The following is an 18,177-nucleotide window of genomic DNA, read 5'->3' on the forward strand; positions in this document are numbered from 1 at the left end:
GGCGTATTGCTCATGTGGTTCAATTGTTTAAAAAGGGTTCTAAGAGTAAACCTAGCAATTATAGGCCTGTCAGTTTGACATCAGTGATGGGTAAATTAATGGAAAGTATTCTTAGAGATGGTATATATAATTATCTGGATAGGCAGGGTCTGATTAGGAACAGTCAACATGGATTTGTGTGTAGAAATCATGTTTGACAAATCTTATTGAATTTTTTGAAGGGGTTACGAGGAAAGTTGATGAGGGTAAAGCAGTGGATGTTGTCTATATGGACTTCAGTAGGCCTTTGACGAGGTTCCGCACGGAAGGTTAGTTAGGAAGGTTCAATTGTTAGGTATTAATATTGAAGAGGTAAAATGGATTCAACAGTGGCTGGATGGGAGATGCCAGAGAGTAGTGGTGGATAACTGTTTGTCAGGTTGGAGGACGGTGACTAGTGGTGTGCCTCAGGGATCTGTACTGGGTCCAATGTTGTTTGTCATATACATTAATGATCTGGATAATGGGGTGGTAAATTGGATTAGTAAGTATGCAGATGATACTAAGGTAGGTGGCGTTGTGGATAATGAAGTAGGTTTTCAAAGCTTGCAGAGAGATTTAGCCCAGTTAGAAGAGTGGGCTGAACAATGGCAGATGGAGTTTAATGCTGATAAGCGTGAGGTGCTACATTTTGGTAGGAATAATCCAAATAGGACATACATGGTAAATGGTAGGGCATTGAAGAATGCAGTAGAACAGAGTGATCTAGGAATAATGGTGCATAGTTCCCTGAAGGTGGAATCTCATGTGGATAGGGTGGTGAAGAAAGCTTTTGGTATGCTGGCCTTTATAAATCAGAGCATTGAGTATAGGTGTTGGGATGTAATGTTAAAATTGTACAAGGCATTGGTAGGGCCGAATTTAGAGTATTGTGTACAGTTCTGGTCACCAAATTATAGGAAAGATGTCAACAAAATAGGGAGAATACAGAGAAGATTTACTAGAATGTTACCTGGGTTTCAGCACCTAAGTTACAGGGAAAGGTTGAACAAGTTAGGTCTTTATTCTTTGGAGCATAGAAGGTTGAGGGGGGACTTGATAGATAGAGTTGATGTGGATAGGCTTTTTCCATTGAGAGTAGGGGAGATTCAAACAAGAGGACATGAGTTGAGAGTTAGGGGGCAGAAGTTTAAGGGTAACACAAGGGGGAATTTCTTCACTCAGAGAGTGGTAGCTGTGTGGAATGAGCTTCCAGTAGAAGTGGTACGGGCAGGTTTGGTATTGTCATTTAAAGTAAAATTGGATAGGTATATGGATAGGAAAGGAATGGAGGGTTATGGGCTGAGTGCGGGCCAGTGGGATTAGGTGTGAGTAAGCATTCAGCGCGGACTAGACAGGCCGAGAAGGCCTGTTTCCATGCTGTAATTGTTATATGGTTATATGGTATTCCATTAACTTAATATTTTTTATATCTGATATTTTCAAATCTAAGAATGATTAAGAAACAGGCTGAGATAAAATGATTGTCAAGTATTTATATAAACACAAATTTACACAACTATATATATACACACAAACACACACATACACATACTGCTTGATCCGCTGAGTTTTCCCAGAATTTTTTTTCTGTGGACACACAACACATTTTAGTTTCCATTTCCACAATAACATTAATTTCTAATTTGCGTTGCTTGTGGTAGAGATTTTCTGCTGGCCCCAAATCCAGTTCTGCTTCAGCCAGTGCAGCGAGAGCTGTGCATTCCGAGGTAATGCCTCCTCCAGTCCTGCTGATCGCCGAGAGCGCTGTGTAGATCCCCCTTTGGTCTCCGTGGCGTCAAATACTTCCGGGAGTCTCACATGGGAGTGGGAGTAGGAGGCCATGGAGTCTTCTCGGAAGGATCAGTTAAATAAGCAGGTATGGTTTCCACCCGTATATCCTGGTCACCAAAATTAAGGGCTGGGTCGGAGCACCTAACCCCTGAGAAGTCCGTTGTAGTGCAGGGTTGCAAACTGCTTTCAACGAACAATCTGCTGGAGGGATTATGCGGGTCGAGCAGCATCTACGAAGAACATTAGATCACAGTACGGGCCCCTCTGCCCAAGATGTTGTGCCGGTCCTTTAAGCTACCTCACGACCAATCTACATGTCCCATACCCTCTATTTTTCTTTCATCCACGTGCCTATCAAAGAGTCCGTAGCACTGGGTGTAGGGCTGTGAAGATGATGTTCGTTTATTTTTGCCAGAAGTAGGTAGTACATCATAAAACGAATATACGTGTACCTTGAAAGTAAACATTAGGCCATCAAAAATTAGGATATGATTTGATACTTCATAGATTTGATTTTACAACACATTAAATATATGAAAAATATTAGTTTTTGCAAAACCATTTTAGGCTGTAAATTTAAACACTTTCCTGTAAGGGGGAAAGGGATTGTCAACATTTCAGGTTGATATTGTGCATCAGGATTGTCTACCACTTTCCCTCCACAGACGCTGCGCTGAGTTGCTTCAGCAGACTGTTCATTGGTCCAGATTACAGCATCTTCTGTCTCTGTTGCAAATCTGAACATCAAAATACCTGTACTACAAATCTGAGATAAAAACAGCAAATTCTGGGACACACAGCAGGTCAGGCAGCATTTATGGAAAGAGAACAACACACACAAAATGCTGGTGGAACACAGCAGGGCAGGCAGCATCTATAGGAAGAAGTACTGTCGACGTTTCGAGCTGAGACCCTTCGTCAGGACTAACTGACTGTGCTTCTTTCCTTTCAGTTAGTCCTGACGAAGGGTCTCGGCCTGAAACATTGACAGTGCTTCTTCCTATAGATGCTGCCTGGCCTGCTGTGTTGCATCAGCATTTTGTGTGTGTTGTTTGAATTTCCAGCATCTGCAGATTTCCTCGTTTATGGAAAGAGAGACAGGTTAAAGAACAGCTTTTGTCCATGTTTTATTGCTCTAGAATCCAGCATCTTCAGTCTCAAAATTCAAAGTGAATTTGTTCTTAACTTACATATACAACCCAGAGATTCACTTTCTTTCAGACATTTATGGGAGGAAAACAAATACAATACAATTTAACGAAAACTGTACATAGACAGACTGACAAACAGCTCAAGTGCAAAAGAAGACAAAATGTGTAAATAAAAATAATGTTGAGAACAATAGTGAATTGTAAAGAGTCCTTGAAAGTGTATCTGTAGGTCATAGAATCAGATCAAAGTAGCGTTGAATGAATTTACCAATGCCTGTTCAGAGTTTGATGCTTATGGGATAGTAACTGCTCCTGAGACTGGAGGTGTGGAACCTAAAGTTTGTTAGAATTAGCAAACGGGATTTGAAATTGAATGATATAATGTAAAATTAAGAGAAATGAATAACTGGTTATTGAGGTTTCTATGGCTGGAGAGAGAACACTTTTAGAAAGTGAATTTTGAAATTGGGGCCTGGAATAGCTCTAAGGATGTTTAGTAATGGGGGAGGGGAGTTTGGGAATGCATCAGGGTGAAGAAATAGTTGCAGAAGATTTGGAACTGGAAGAGAAAATGAAGAAAGGATTGGAAAACAGATTTAAAAAGTCTAAATTGAAAGTGTTTCTTAAGTTTGAACCCTCAGTGTTGTTCAAATGGGCATTTGTATTTTTCCTAGCCATATGCTTGTGGGACAATTTTCTGTTAATGAGAATTCCAACTTGCTGGATTTTATTCTTATGTTAATCCAACCTGTGTCCAACAGATGTCATTCTGAAGTTGTTTCATTGACCCACATGTTTTGGTCTTGCCCTTGCTTGCAAAATTATTGGAAAGATATTTTCAGTGCTCTTTCAACAGTTCTGAATATCAATTTGCAACCGCATCCTATTACTGCAATTTTCGGTTTGCCAGTGGTGGATAATAGTTGTTTATCCCCCTCAGCTCGACCGATGATTGCATTTGTTACATTAATGGCTAGAAGATCTATCCTATTGAATTGGAAAGAAATCAATCCTCCAACTATATTTCAGTGGTTTTCTCAAACTATTTCTTGTTTTAGTTTTGAAAAAATTAGAAGTGTTGTCTTTGACCCTTCAATTAAATTTGAAGAAACTTGGAGACCATTTATTCAATATTTTCATATGAGCTAAACTGACTTTTCCTAAACCTTACTTTTATTATCCTTAATTATTTGGATGGAGGTACGGAGTTATTGATGCTGCTGTGTATATTTGACATAATGCAATGGCCCATGTTGGTTAGGTTTTTTTCTCATTTACTCCATTTTTCGTAATTACTATGAGTTTGGGGGGGTTATTATATATGGACTATTATCTATTTGTATTTATACTTTAAACTATTAATTATGTACTCTGTATTCGTGTTTCATTTATGTTTGTTTAAAAATTAATAAAAAGATTTAAAAAGAAAGAAAAGAGAATTCCATCAATAAGTAGCTTCTAGAAATTTATTTTTTGCATTTCTGATTAAGGGAAGTATTAGTGTTTTATAGTAATGAATAATTGTATTAGCTTTCATTTTAAAAGAATGGTTTGGTTTTCTTGGTGGACTCCTCAAGGAGCCCAGTTATAGAACACTTTTCTGAAGTTTTCCTGGAAAATCTGCCTGTACAAGCATTGCAGGTGTAAAGTACAGGAACTCCATCATTTCAACGGAGATGAGTGGAGCTGAGGAAGAGAGCAACATTTCATGGAGCTTACTATTCTGATAATTCAGTTGAAAAATTAAATAATCCTCTCATATTTAATTGTAATTTGTCTATTATTTCATTTCTGACATTTAATTATGAGTAATATGATTAATTTTAATGTTTTGACTATTTTGTGGGTGCTTCTGCATGTCAGATATATCCAGTTTATGTCTAGAAGGCCCTGCAATCTGCAGGACTATACCAAACATGTTGGAGATGATTTGTAGGACCAAGTTACCTGTGAAAAATACACTCAGGGTTGTTATAGACTTATGCCAATGGGGTAAAAGAGAGTGTAAATACTGCTGTGACATTCAGGTCAATACAGGGTAGTTCTGCTATAACACAATAATAGTGCGATAAAGACATTTGTATCAATGGGGGAAAAACAGGGTTAAGGGCTAAAGCATTGTGGCTTGCAGTAACAAGGTTATTTTCCTAAAGGATTTTCAAATATCAAGATGTGCATTTTGTTACTACAAGCTAAAAATACTAAAGGCTGTATGTTACATTGTTCCTTACGGAAATATCAATAGAAGTACTTGAATTACGGTTAACTGGAACAGATCAGGAACAATTCATTTTGCTCCAATTAAGTGGTTGTCCCAATTAGCCGAAGTTTCTTGGAAATAGTTAAACAGGTATAAAAAAGACAAGCTATCATTTAACTGAGTAACAGATTATGTATTTAAATGAAACACAGAACATATTAGAACACTATCAATAGTACTACAGTACCATAAAATAAACAATATAAGTATATATTAGTTCCTGTTAGTATTTGACAGAGGAATACACTGCTATGTTCTTTTGATTGACTACAGTAACAAAATCAGTGCAGATAGATAATGGACTGTCTTCTACTATTTTCAATAACTGCATCCATCAAACTTTTATTTTCATTGTAACATTATAGGTGATTATTGATATTTTCAAATTCTTCACAGTTTCTAACTTGTTGAAGTAGTGACATCTCATTTTCACTCCTGCCCATTTCTGGTATCTCAAAGCCTGAATGCTTGAAACTGCATTAGCAAAGTTGTCCTGAGTTGTCTTACTGCTTATTTCTTATCAACTATCAGTGACAAAAATTGCTGTTTTTTTGCACACAAGCACATGCTACTGATGCTATTTAAAAACTCTTCACTCTTAGTACAGTGTAGCGTCTTAACAGCCACATAAGTGCACATGCCTGATGCTAGCTAGAAACTTCAGCATTCTTCTGCCCCAATTAAATGTCATAATGTCCAAATAAACATAGGGAATCCCAGCTATTTTCTCGATTAGTTTAGTTCTTTAAAAGTTGTCCCAAATAAGCAGCTGCCCCAATTAATCAATGGCCCAATTAACCAGAATCCACTGTAACTGCTGCTTAATTTTCAATGGCTACCTATGATAAAACTCGCAGTCTGTGTTTTAAGAGACAATGGTGGATTTGTAAAGATGTTAAAGCTTATTGGGAGAAAGCAGGAGAATGGGTTTGGAGGAAATAAATCAGTAATGATGGAATGGCAGAGCAGATTTGAAGGGTCGAATAGACCTATTCTGATGTAATGGTCTGATAACTACAGGGAGGTTATAGGCAAACAGGCTTTTCTTCCAAGACAGCAGATTTGTCCTGCCTGTCAATTTCTAAGGAAATTTTTAAAGTGGCTCTCTAGTTCTTGTTTGAATCAATTCAGCCTGCAAATAAAACATGTGTTATTATAAGAACTAGCTGGATTCCAAAGAGAACTGCAAAGCTAAACTGCAACATGCCTGTGTATTTTTTTTCCAAATGCTTTTCCAATGTGCAATATCACCTTGTTTTTATAGATAAAAGAACAAATTGTTCTCATTGATGAACTCTCCAATCTGAAGGAAAATCGGGTAAGTGGCGTATAACCAAGACACTTTCCTGCAACTGGTGACTCTTAAAATGGCATTAATGTTGTCATAGAATTTTCTGTTGCTATTCACATCAGAATCAGGTTTATTATCACTGGCATGTGACATGAAATATGTTAACTTAGCAGCAGCAGTTCAATGCAATACATGATAATATAGAAAGAAAAACTAAAGTTGTACTAAATATATATATTAAATAATTATTGAAGCTAGTACAATGTAGAAATAATATATATATATTTTTAAAAAGTGAGATAGTGTTCCTGGGTTTAGGAATTATATGGCAGAGGAGAAGAAGCTGTTCTCCTGATAGAGATTATACCCTGCCACTCTGTTGTAGCTGCTTTTGTACAACTTTCAGTTCTGCTTCCCTAGCTTTTGCTGTTTCTTATACCCATCTAAATTGATTCTATTTCACAAATTTTCAATACTAAGCTTTTAACTACTTTTTACTGTAAGGGCCACCTTACCTTTTGTCATCTTGGCCTATTTCTTCTAGAGGCCAAGCATCCTGTAAACTTCAGTTCCCAACCATGATCGCTTTACAGGCACATCTTTGGAATGCTTATGATAAAATCATACACATTTATTTCTGTGTTGTTAATCTACCTGTGGATTTATATATATGATGTGCATTCAGCTGCAGATACTATTTTCTTTTTGCCTTTTTTCTTTACTGTGACTCTTAAGTGAATATAAACACATGCAGTGTACTGTCCTACACTGACAAGCTCTAGTTAATATTACCTTTTTTTGTACCTTGTGCTATAGCTTTGTCCTTGCTCTTTACATTTTCCAAATTTCTCATCACCAGAATCAACACCTTGCCCACTATAAGCTAAAGTCTTAGGGTGATATATGATGTGCTTGTCACGTGAGTTAGTGCTGAATAGTGTCTGCCTACGTGATCTTTCTGGATCGTGGAACAAACTCGGAGTCAGGAAATTGGTTACTTTCCCAGTATAGGACCTAGTCTTGTTATCACAGTTTGCATTGTGTTCAGTGATGGCTTCTGAGAATTTCTTAATCTGATGCTTTGAATGCAAGTACATGATTAAATTGGCTTATTAGAGATGATTATTGCATGATACTTGTGTTGTTCAACAGTTTCTTGCCACTTATCAGCCCAGAGTTTTGTTGCCTGCAGGGTTATATTCTAATCTAATAAATTGAATATTGAAAAACACTCCGTTTATTGAATATCCATTTGTAATGGTAAATGTATTAGCACTGTGTATGCAGCTAATGGAATTTCCTTCAGCAATAGTGTAGAAGAATTTCACAATAAACCAAATTTCCTTTATTTTATTTAAAGTTAGAAAGTAGTTCAAAATATGATTTGGCGAAAATCAAGGGAATAAAATTTATTTTAAAAACCCTGAATGAACCAAATGCGTTCATAGAGCCAAATAATTTGCTTTTTTAAATACATTAATTGTTTCTCCTTTTTACAATAATTGTTAACCATTCTATTTCAGAAAGTTTATAAGCAGCAACCGAATAGCTATATATTTTTTGCAGCAGATCACACACAGACTCTAAGTGAAAGTAAATGTAAGTGATTATTTTAAAATAATATTTTGTAAAATGGTGTTGGTGAATCTGTTGTGTAAGTTATCAGATACAATGATTTTTGTTTTCTGTATTCATAAGAAGCTCTATTGTAATATTTCTGTATTAGACATTTAATCCTTCTATTCCTTATTTCCTTACTCATTTTCAAAACATGTTCCCTTTGCTTTGTCTATTAACTTGCATTCATATTGGTCACCTTCATGAGTAGTATTTTATCTACATGAGTGAAATGAGGTAATCATGAGTGTAATGATATCCTACTTCCATCTGACAGAAACCAATAGCCTTTGACAGTGCTTGTAAAATTCACCACCTTGTTACTCAATGGTACTTCTGGTGTCACATAGTCCTGAAATGTGAAATATGAGTTAAATTGGATATTTTAACAGAAAATTAACTGTATAGTTAAACTTTTAGAATTTATTGGATATTAAAAGCTTGAATGTGATTAAATATCCCAATCTGTGGAACAAACACTACTAAAATATTTGGCAACAGAGTTATTTTCTCCCAATTAATTAATTAACAATTATGAGCATATTAATAGTATTCTTCTTATGATTGGTTACTAAATATATTTATTATTCTATCCATTATTCATTTCTAAGTCTTTTACTTATGAGAAGAAAATAATGCATGTTCTGCCTGTTAATCATAAAGTTAATAAGATGGCAGTGTCTATCTTCAAAAGATTTCTTTAAAATTGGGCATTCTTAAAGCACGAGGAGGTTCAAATCAATTTGGTACTACTTTGCTTTGTATTAAATTTGCTCTGAAAGTGATGGCTGCTGTGTTTTGCTTTGTCAGAGAAGGTTCAAAGGACTCTCCAAAGAATCTAATTATTGGTGTGTAATTTATAGGTTCCCTTGATGAGATGAGAAAGGAATACCAGGAATTGGAAAATACTGAGGAAGTGAAGAAGCAATCAACATAAGTGCTATTGATTGACATGGATGGATAAATAAATGGCATGAAATGTGTGGAATTTGCTGTATGTTAGTTTTGTCCCCCCAAAATGTTCCTGATAATTTGGGAGAGGAGATGCTTGAATGCCTTCGACGAAGAGGTCCTAACTGTAGTCAACAGTTATCCAAAGTGGTGCCTGATCTGGGCTATAGTTGTTGCTTTTCTGGTCATGTGCTGCACATGAGAGGAAGCCTAAATCCACAGCCCATGCAGGATGCTCAAGGAAATCTCCTGCTTTGGAATGGGGAGGTGTTTGGGGGTATTGAAATGAAACCTGAAGACAATGACACTCAGATTATTCTTCAGCATTTATCTACATGTAACAGTGAAGAAGACATTCTATCTGTCTTTTCATCTATTCGAGGACCTTGGGCTTTTATCTATTACCAACCGTCCACTCATTGTTTGTGGTTTGGTCGAGACTATTTTGGTCGCCGTAGTTTATTATGGCAGTTTAAAAATCCCTACCTTGCTCTTGTATCGGTGAGTGCTTCTCTCCCAAACTGTCTAAGTGTCCCTTGGTATGAAGTACCAGCACGTGGACTTTATAAAATTGACCTACAAAAACAGCTCCATCCCAGCTCTCTGGCAATAACGTGGTACCCATGGAAACATATCTCAACTGAACGTGAAATGGCTTCTCACTTACAAGCTCAGTTCACGGAAGAACTTCCTAATTTTGTTTCTGTGCTTTTGAATGAATCAAGGATTTTCCTCAGAGCCCCCATCATTGCTATGAATTGCAGTATTCCAGATCCATGTACAGAAAACAATTATTCTGCAACAAATTTGACAAATGTTGACATGTATCTTTCAGATGAACACAAGAAAAAAATTGTTCATCAATTTATTGATATTTTGAATGAATCTGTTAGACGACGAGTGCTTTTTTTACCAAGGAACCTAAATCCATCTGATTGTGCAGTGCATAAAATGAATTCTGATAAAGCTAAAGTAGCAATTCTTTTTTCTGGAGGTGTTGATTCTATGGTCCTCTCTGCCTTGGCTGACCGACATGTTCCTGCAGATGAACCTATTGACTTACTGAACGTAGCCTTTGAGCAGCGAGAAAAGAAAATGCAAAAAATCTCAAAGAAAAAGCAGCGACAGAACAATACTGCTGATGCATCAGGAACAGAGACTTCAAAAAATGACAGTGTTGGTGTTAAGGAGAAGACTGCTTTTAATGTGCCTGATCGTATCACTGGCCAGGCTGGTTTAAAAGAATTACAAATTGTAAACCCTTCCAGACATTGGAATTTTATAGAAATCAATGTCACATTAGAAGAGCTGAAAGAAATGAGACAACACCGGATTAGCCATTTGGTAAAACCCCTGGACACTGTTTTGGATGACAGCATTGGCTGTGCAGTGTGGTTTGCAGCAAGAGGTATTGGTATTAACACCAGCAATGAAGAAATCCAGCAATACGTCAGCACTGCTAAGGTGAGGAGCTAAATTCTTCTTAAAATTTTATTTTTGCACACACCATTTGGAGTATAAACATTGATCAGATGCATATTTTAATGAAGTCATCGTTTACCTTATGACTTAACTCTTCATTTAAATAGAATGTCAGAGTCAGGATTAATATTACTGCATATATACATATATATGAGTGTGTGTGTGTGTGTATAAAATAGTTAAATAAGTAGTGCAGATAATATAAATAAATAAGTATTGAAGTAGTGTTCATGGTTTCAATGTCCATTCAGAAATTGGATGGCAGAAGGGAGGAAGCTGTTCTTGAATTATGTCCTCGTGCTTCTCTATCTCCTTCCTGAAGATGGCAATGAGAACAAGGCTTGACCTGGGTGTTGTAACTTCCCTGAAAAGCACATTCAATTATCCTCACTTTAAAATAATTCTAACCTCAAATGTGGCCTGATGTGGAAATAGAATTGGAATTAATTTGTTGAGTACTTCTGCGCTTAGAACACAAATTTCCCATTGTTAGTCAAAAACTACATTTCCTGGTGTAAGGTTACCCCTGGACCTTTAAACTTTAAAAACTTTACATCCTGTAAGGATGAGTTGATCTGCTAAGTCCAATGTTGCTGCTGACCTAATCTCTTCTGATTTCTTATCCCTGAATTCATTAGTCAGTGATCTTTTCTCTTCAGTTACAGTTATCCTTATTGTGATTATTTTTGCTTCCATCTCTAATTGTATACCCATATATCCTTACAGCAAATGCTGCTTGTTTTGAAATACTTTTACTTTCCATCTCATAAATTTTTAACCAACTTCTGCTTTCTATTTATTTTCCAAATGCCTCCAAGTACTGAGTCACATTGATCTTTGCCCATAACACAGACCACAAATTATTGTAGATGATAAGAATATGAAATAAAAACAGAAAATGCTGTAAACATTAATGTTAATGTTAACCCAGTTATGTTAGAATTAACTTCTGTTTGAAATGTAATATTTTGTTAACTTAAGCTGTATTAACCAAAATTGGTATTTTTGTCCCAAGTGTATGTAGTATGGTTAAATGAGAAATTGTCCACAAGGTATAGTAAAAACTCCAATAATTAGGTACACTGGGAACTTTGATGGTGGTCTGGCAGGTTTTTGGAATTTTATTCCAATTAATACTTCAACACTCTTGTTAATTCATCTTCTTTAAAATGTTACACAGTAGTATCCTAAACTTCCAACAAACTTGACATATTAATGGGGGAATGGAAACCTGCACCCCGTGTCAGTTAGGTGCTAAACCTTTAGGATTACCAAACAATGAGATAGCAGATTATTATTGTTTTCTTATAACATTGGGTAGTAGAGTGCATTTTCACTTAACTAATGTTAGCAGGCTTGGGAATGAAAAGCTGTATAAATTGTTTGCTTCTAGGTGGTGTTGACTGGGATTGGTGCTGATGAACAACTTGCAGGTTATTCTCGTCACCGCATCCGCTACAAAACATCTGGATTTGAAGGCCTGGTCAAAGAACTGGAGATGGAACTTGATCGCATCTCCTCACGTAATCTTGGAAGAGATGACAGAGTCATTGGTGACCACGGGAAAGAAGCAAGGTGAGATTTTTTTTGTCAGCTTCTTGGAAGTGCTTAGATATTAAAATATACAGTAATTAACGTGCTGGATCCACCCAGTAGATCAAATAAGATAAGAAACGTGAACAACACACACAAACTGCTGGAGGAACTCAGCAGGTCAGACAGCATCTATGGAAAAAAGTACAGTCGATGTTTTGGGCCGAAGTCCTTCGGCAGGACTGGAGAAAAAAAAGCTGAGTAGATTTGAACAGTGGGAGGAGGGAAGAGAAGTAGCCTCCCAATCTACCTCATGCCTCACCAATATAAGAGAGGCCACACTGGGAGCACCACACACAGTATATAACCCCAACAGACTCACAGGTGAAGAGTTGCCTCACCTGGAAGGACTGTTTGGGCCCTGAATGGTAGTGAGAGAGGAGGTGTAGGGACAGGTGAAGCACTTGTTCCGCTTGCAAAATATGTGATACTGTTCAGGTTGATTCATAAGACTGGGAAAAAGAAAATGATTTAGTTTTGAGCTTCAGATAAGGTGAGGAGAGAATGCACAAGAGCAAGTGAGTATCTGTGAATCAAGACAAGGTTTTTGTGCTGTCCTGTGGTCAAGGGGTTAAAGGGGACAGATGGAGAGTGATAATACAAACAAAGTAACTTTAATGTCTTGCAGGGGTGTGGGACATGCATGAAAGTAACTTTGCTGTAGGAGAAAGAAAAACTGAGCTAGTATCTTACATACATTACAGAAGACATAACGAGTTCTGATGAAGGATAGAATAAGTAGGTTGCCTGAAAATTAAAAAAAACTGCAAGTGCTGGAAATCTTAAATTAATTACGAAGATGGAGAATTCAATATTGAACCTGGAAGGTTACATTGGGATTGGTTTATTATTATCTCATGTACTAAGGAAGAGTGAAAACTTGTCTTGCGTACTGGTAATGCAGAGCAATTCCTTACTCAGTGCATCAAGGTAGTACAAGGTAAAATGACAATAGAATGCAGAATAAAGTGTAACATCTACAGAGAAAGTGCAGTGTGGTTCGACAATAAAATGCAAGGTCATAACGAGGTAAATTGTGAGGTCAAGAGTTCATCTTATTACTAGGGAGCCATTCAAAAGTCTTATAATAGTGGGATTGAAGTCTAATGGTAATGTACATTCAGGCTTTATCTTCTGCCCAATGGACGAGTGTCTAGGGTTGCTGATTGCTTTGCTGAGGCAACAAGATGTGTAGGCAGAGTCTGTGGAGGGTAGTCTGGTTTCTGGGATGTGATGAGCTATGTCCACAACTCAGCAGCTTCTTGCAGTCATGAGCAGAGCAGTCGCCATACCATGCCTTGATGCATCTGAATAAGATGCTTTCTGTGATGCACCGATAAATATTGGTGAGGGTCAAAGGGGACGTGCTAAATTTCCAGTAGAAACACCGGAAAGCTTTCTTGGTCAACATCATCTACATAGCACCAGGGCAGGCTAATGGTAATGTTCTGTCCTAGGAACTTAAAGCTCTGAACCCTCTTGACCACAGCATCATTGATGTAGACAGGAGATTGTGCACTGCCCACCTTCCCACCCCTGAAGAAGTTCATGACCAGCGCTTTTACTTTGCTGACGTAGCAGGAAAGGTCATTGTCATGATACCATGTCCCAAAGCTCCATTTCCTTCCTGAACTTTACCTTGTTATTTGAGATACGGCCCACGTTGGTGATATCATCTGTAAACTTGTAGATGGAGTTGGAGCAGTATCTGGCCACGCAGTCATGAGTGAGTGTACAGGGAATAGAATAGGGGACTGAGGATGCAACCTTGTAGAGCACCAGTGTTGAAGGTAATCACGGCAGAAGTGTTGCTGCCTATTATTACTGATTGCAGCCTGTTGGTCAGAAAGCCAAGAACCCAGTTGCAAATGGAGGTGTTGAGTTGCAGTCTAGAAGTTTGGAGATAAGTGCTTACGATCAGCGCTGAAGGTGAAACTGTATTTAATAAACAAGAGTCTTTAGTGTCCAGATGCTCCAGAGTTGAGTGTAGAGCTGGGAAGATGACATTTGCCATAGACCTGTTTCTGCAGTAAATGCATTGCAATGGCTCAAGGTTGCCTGGGAGGTTGGAGTAAATGTGTGCTATGACCAGCCTCTCGAAGCAGTTCTTGGTGGTGGATGCCAGAATCACCAAAACGTAGTCACTAAGACAAGATTACCTTGTTTTACTTTGATGCTGAGATGTTAAGGGTCTTGTTAAAAAAAGATGGGAACCTCAGAGTGAAGCAGGGAGAAGTTAAAGATATCCGTAAGCAGCTATTCAACACAGGATCTAAGGACAAGGCCAAAGACATCATCCAGACCAGGTGCCTTCTGCAGATTCCTTCGTGGAAAATCGATCTCACGTCCAAACTGGTGATTGTCGGCTCGGGTGCATTGGAGCTTGTCAGGATAGAAGGTGACATTCCATTCCTCTTCAAAATACGCAGTTCAGGTCTTTCAGAAGGGACGTGCTGCTGTCAGAGATGGGTGCTGTTCCGCAGGGTTCCATTGGGCCTAGTTATGTCAGTGAATGGCAACCTCTATTCTCGGTATCAATCTGGATCTCAGATTTTTCACAGCTTTCGTGCTTGTATTAAATGAATACAAATTAACCTTACATAATGAAGTAAACAATACGATAGCATAATAAGAAGCATTGATATGAGTGGATAGGCATAAGATCAGACTGCTGAATTCAACAGTATTAAGAAAGCTGGATGGAACTGTCACAGTCAGGAATTCAACCGGCATTGGCCATTGAATAACGATAAGCCTTTGGGGCTAATGATTTGTCCAAATTAACACTAGTCCAAGTAAGCAAGGAGAAAAAAAACGTACAAGTTACAAAATTACCAGGAAATTCTATTTGCCGTTGGAATAAAAGTACTATAAATAATTATTGTATTTGTATCACTTCAGGTTTCCATTTTTGGATGAAGGGGTCGTTTCTTTTCTAAACTCCCTTCCTGTGTGGGATAAAGCAGATTTGACTCTACCTCATGGGATTGGCGAAAAGCTGCTACTACGAATGGCTGCAAGAGAACTGGGCCTCTCAGCATCTGCTACTCTGCCAAAGAGAGCAATGCAATTTGGATCTAGAATCTCAAAGATGGAAAATCATAAGGAAAAGGCCTCTGACAAATGTAGCAGATTATTGCAAAACATGGGGGATTAGTTGTCTTTGCTGTTTAACAGTAAATATTTAAAGGTTTTGCTCCATTAACTGAAAACACAGCAAAAATTGGAGGACTAGTTGTTTTTGTTTGAGACTTCTATAATATATAATTATACAGTTAAGTGAATAATTTAACCTGGTATTGAGATATTCTGGTATACTTGATTGTTTAAAAAAAAGTTAAGAGTATTTTTATCTTTCATTATTTTTCCTTTCTCCAGTCAAGCAACCAGAAAATATTAGCTACACCCTACCTCAAACTGATTCAGACAAAAAGTAATTAAATGTGCTAAGGAAACTCCTTGAGGCTAAGGGAAGCGGTTTGTCTTCAATTTCAGCAATTAATGCAATGTGTCTGCCTATATATTTAATCTGAATAAATGCTAAATCTGGCACTTTGTTTTTAAATATGGTCAAGGTACCTCAGTATTTTAATAGATTAATGACATGGATATCCCAGTGAATTTCTAATAGAACTTGCATATATATTTTGGTATCTCTAATGTTATCTTTTAACATTAACGTCAGTTAGTTGTGTGACACAGTTTCATTTTTCCACTGTTTAACAGATACAAGAAAAAACATGGGGACTAAAAATATTTTCTGACACACAATTTGTGCTGGGAATTTAATGTAAGATTTCCAGCATTTACTGCTAACTAGTGTGCAAAATGGTATTATATTGCTGAGTTTATTTTACAACTATTAGCTGTATTACTTCACAATATTAATACAAGTACTAATTTACAAAACCAATCGTGCATGAACTGTTTTAGATATTGGAGAAGTAATCACAATATATTGGTGTTTGCCACCATAACATTGTGGAACAGACAAACATTAGTATTTATTCTGTTTCATCTGCACAACTTGGTCCTGATTCATCTGTTACCCACTGTTTGTAGTCTGCTGTTTCAACCTCATATTTTATTTCTATCTTGTGAGCACAGAAACAGGGTTTTTGGCTTGTGCTGCCCATTGAGATCTCTCTGGTAAAGCAGATTTCAGGTAGATCTGTGCCCCTTGTACCTGGTTCCGTGTGGCCTGCATGTTTACCTCTCCTTAAAGATAATGGAAGTTTCATGCAGATGTGTAGAAATACCAAATCATTTATGGGTATTTCAGCATACCTTTGCAGGCCCCACTCTACGACTTTAATTGAAGTGAGCCAAAATAAATAATTTACATGAACTTCAGCTTCTTATGAACATGCCACTGTATCATTTCTGAAATCTTGTGTAAAGGTACATAAAGTCTGAACGAGTTTTAGTGATATACCCTGTACCAATTTTTAACTGCAGGTTGGACCATAAGAGATAGCAGAATTAGGCAATTTGGCCTGTCAAATCTGCCCCACCATTTCATCATGGTTGATCCAATTTTCCCTTCAGTCCCAGTCTCCTGCCTTCTCCCCATATCCCATAATACTTGACCAATCAAGAATCTAATAATCTCTTCCTTAAATATACATAAAGACTTGGCCTCCACAGCGACCTGTGGCAAAGAACTGCACAGATTCATCATTTCACCATTTGATAGGTTTCAATGAGGTCACCCCTCATTCTTCCGAATTCTAGTGAACACAGGCTTAGAGCCATCAAATGCTCCTCATATGACAGGTAATTCAATCCTGGAATCATTTTTATGAAGTTCCTTTGAACCCTCTCTATTTCAGCACATCCTTTCTAAGTTGAGGGGCCCAAACCCGCTCACAATACTCCCAAGTAAGGCCTTGCCAGTGCTTCATATCCCTGAATTAATATGTTCTAGTCCTCTTGAAATGAATACAAACATTGCATTTGCCTTTGACTCTACCTGCAAATTAACCTTTAGGGAATGCTGCACAAGGACTCCCAAGTCCCTTTGTGTTTTGCATTTTCCTTCCATTTAGAAAATAGTCAATCCTTTCATTTCTTCTACCAAAGTGCATGACGATACACTTCCCAATATTGTATTCCATCGGCCACTTTGTCCATTCTCCTAATCTGTCTAAGTCCTCCTGTAGCCTCCCTACTTTATCAAAACTACCTGCCCCTCCACTGATCTTCATATCGTCTGCAAACTTTGCAACCATAAAACATAGGAGCAGAATTAGGCCATTCAGCCCATTGAGTTTGCTCCAACATTACATCATGGCAGATTCTAGATCCCACTCAAACCCATACACCTGCCTTCTTGCCATAGATTCACTACTCACTGGCCAAAAATTCCTCCTTACCTCCATTCTAAAAGGTCACCCCTCAATTTTGAGGCTGTGCCCTGCAGTTCTGGATAGCCCCACCAAAGGAAACAATCTTCACATCCAGCCTACCTAGTCCTTTCAACATTCGGTAGGTTGCAATGTGATCCTCACGCATTCTTCTAAATTCCAGTGAGCACAGGCCTAAAGCTGCCAAATACACCACATGTTAACCCCTTCATTCCCAGAATCATCCTTATGACCTTCCTCCGGACTTTCCAATGACAACACATCCTTTCTGAGATATGGCAGTCAAAACTGTTGACAATATTCCAAGTGCAGCCTGACTAGTGTCTTATAAAGGCTCAGCATTATCTCCTTTTATATTTTATTCTCCTTGAAATAAATGCCAACATTGCAATTACTTTCTTTACCACATACTCAACCTGTAAATTAAACTTATGGAGTTTTGCATGAGGACTCCAAAGTCCCTCTGTACCCGTGTATTATCATTCATTTCCCAACACTGTATTCCATCTCCCACTTTTTTGCCCATTCTTCCAATTTGTCAAAGTCCTGCTGCAATCTCATTGCTTCCTCAACACTACCTACCCCTCCACCTATCTTTGTATTGTCCGCAAACTTTGTCACAAAGACATCAATTCCATTATCCAAATCATTGAC

The 18,177-nt window shown here is 37.7% G+C and overlaps 1 protein-coding gene across 1 annotated transcript; it reads left to right on the forward strand.

Annotated features, from left to right (window-relative positions):
- Positions 1 to 1,809: 1,809 nt before the first annotated feature.
- On the forward strand, positions 1,810 to 15,722 carry asnsd1 (asparagine synthetase domain containing 1). The gene is made up of 6 exons (XM_059966860.1): positions 1,810 to 1,897; positions 6,488 to 6,541; positions 8,038 to 8,113; positions 8,995 to 10,546; positions 11,958 to 12,139; positions 15,059 to 15,722. Exons 4-6 carry the CDS (start codon positions 9,110 to 9,112, stop codon positions 15,312 to 15,314), a joined length of 1,875 nt encoding a protein of 624 aa, XP_059822843.1. The 5' UTR covers positions 1,810 to 1,897; positions 6,488 to 6,541; positions 8,038 to 8,113; positions 8,995 to 9,109; the 3' UTR covers positions 15,315 to 15,722.
- Positions 15,723 to 18,177: the final 2,455 nt, after the last annotated feature.

This window comes from Hypanus sabinus, chromosome 4 (genome assembly GCF_030144855.1).
Source record: "Hypanus sabinus isolate sHypSab1 chromosome 4, sHypSab1.hap1, whole genome shotgun sequence".
NCBI lineage: Eukaryota > Metazoa > Chordata > Chondrichthyes > Myliobatiformes > Dasyatidae > Hypanus > Hypanus sabinus.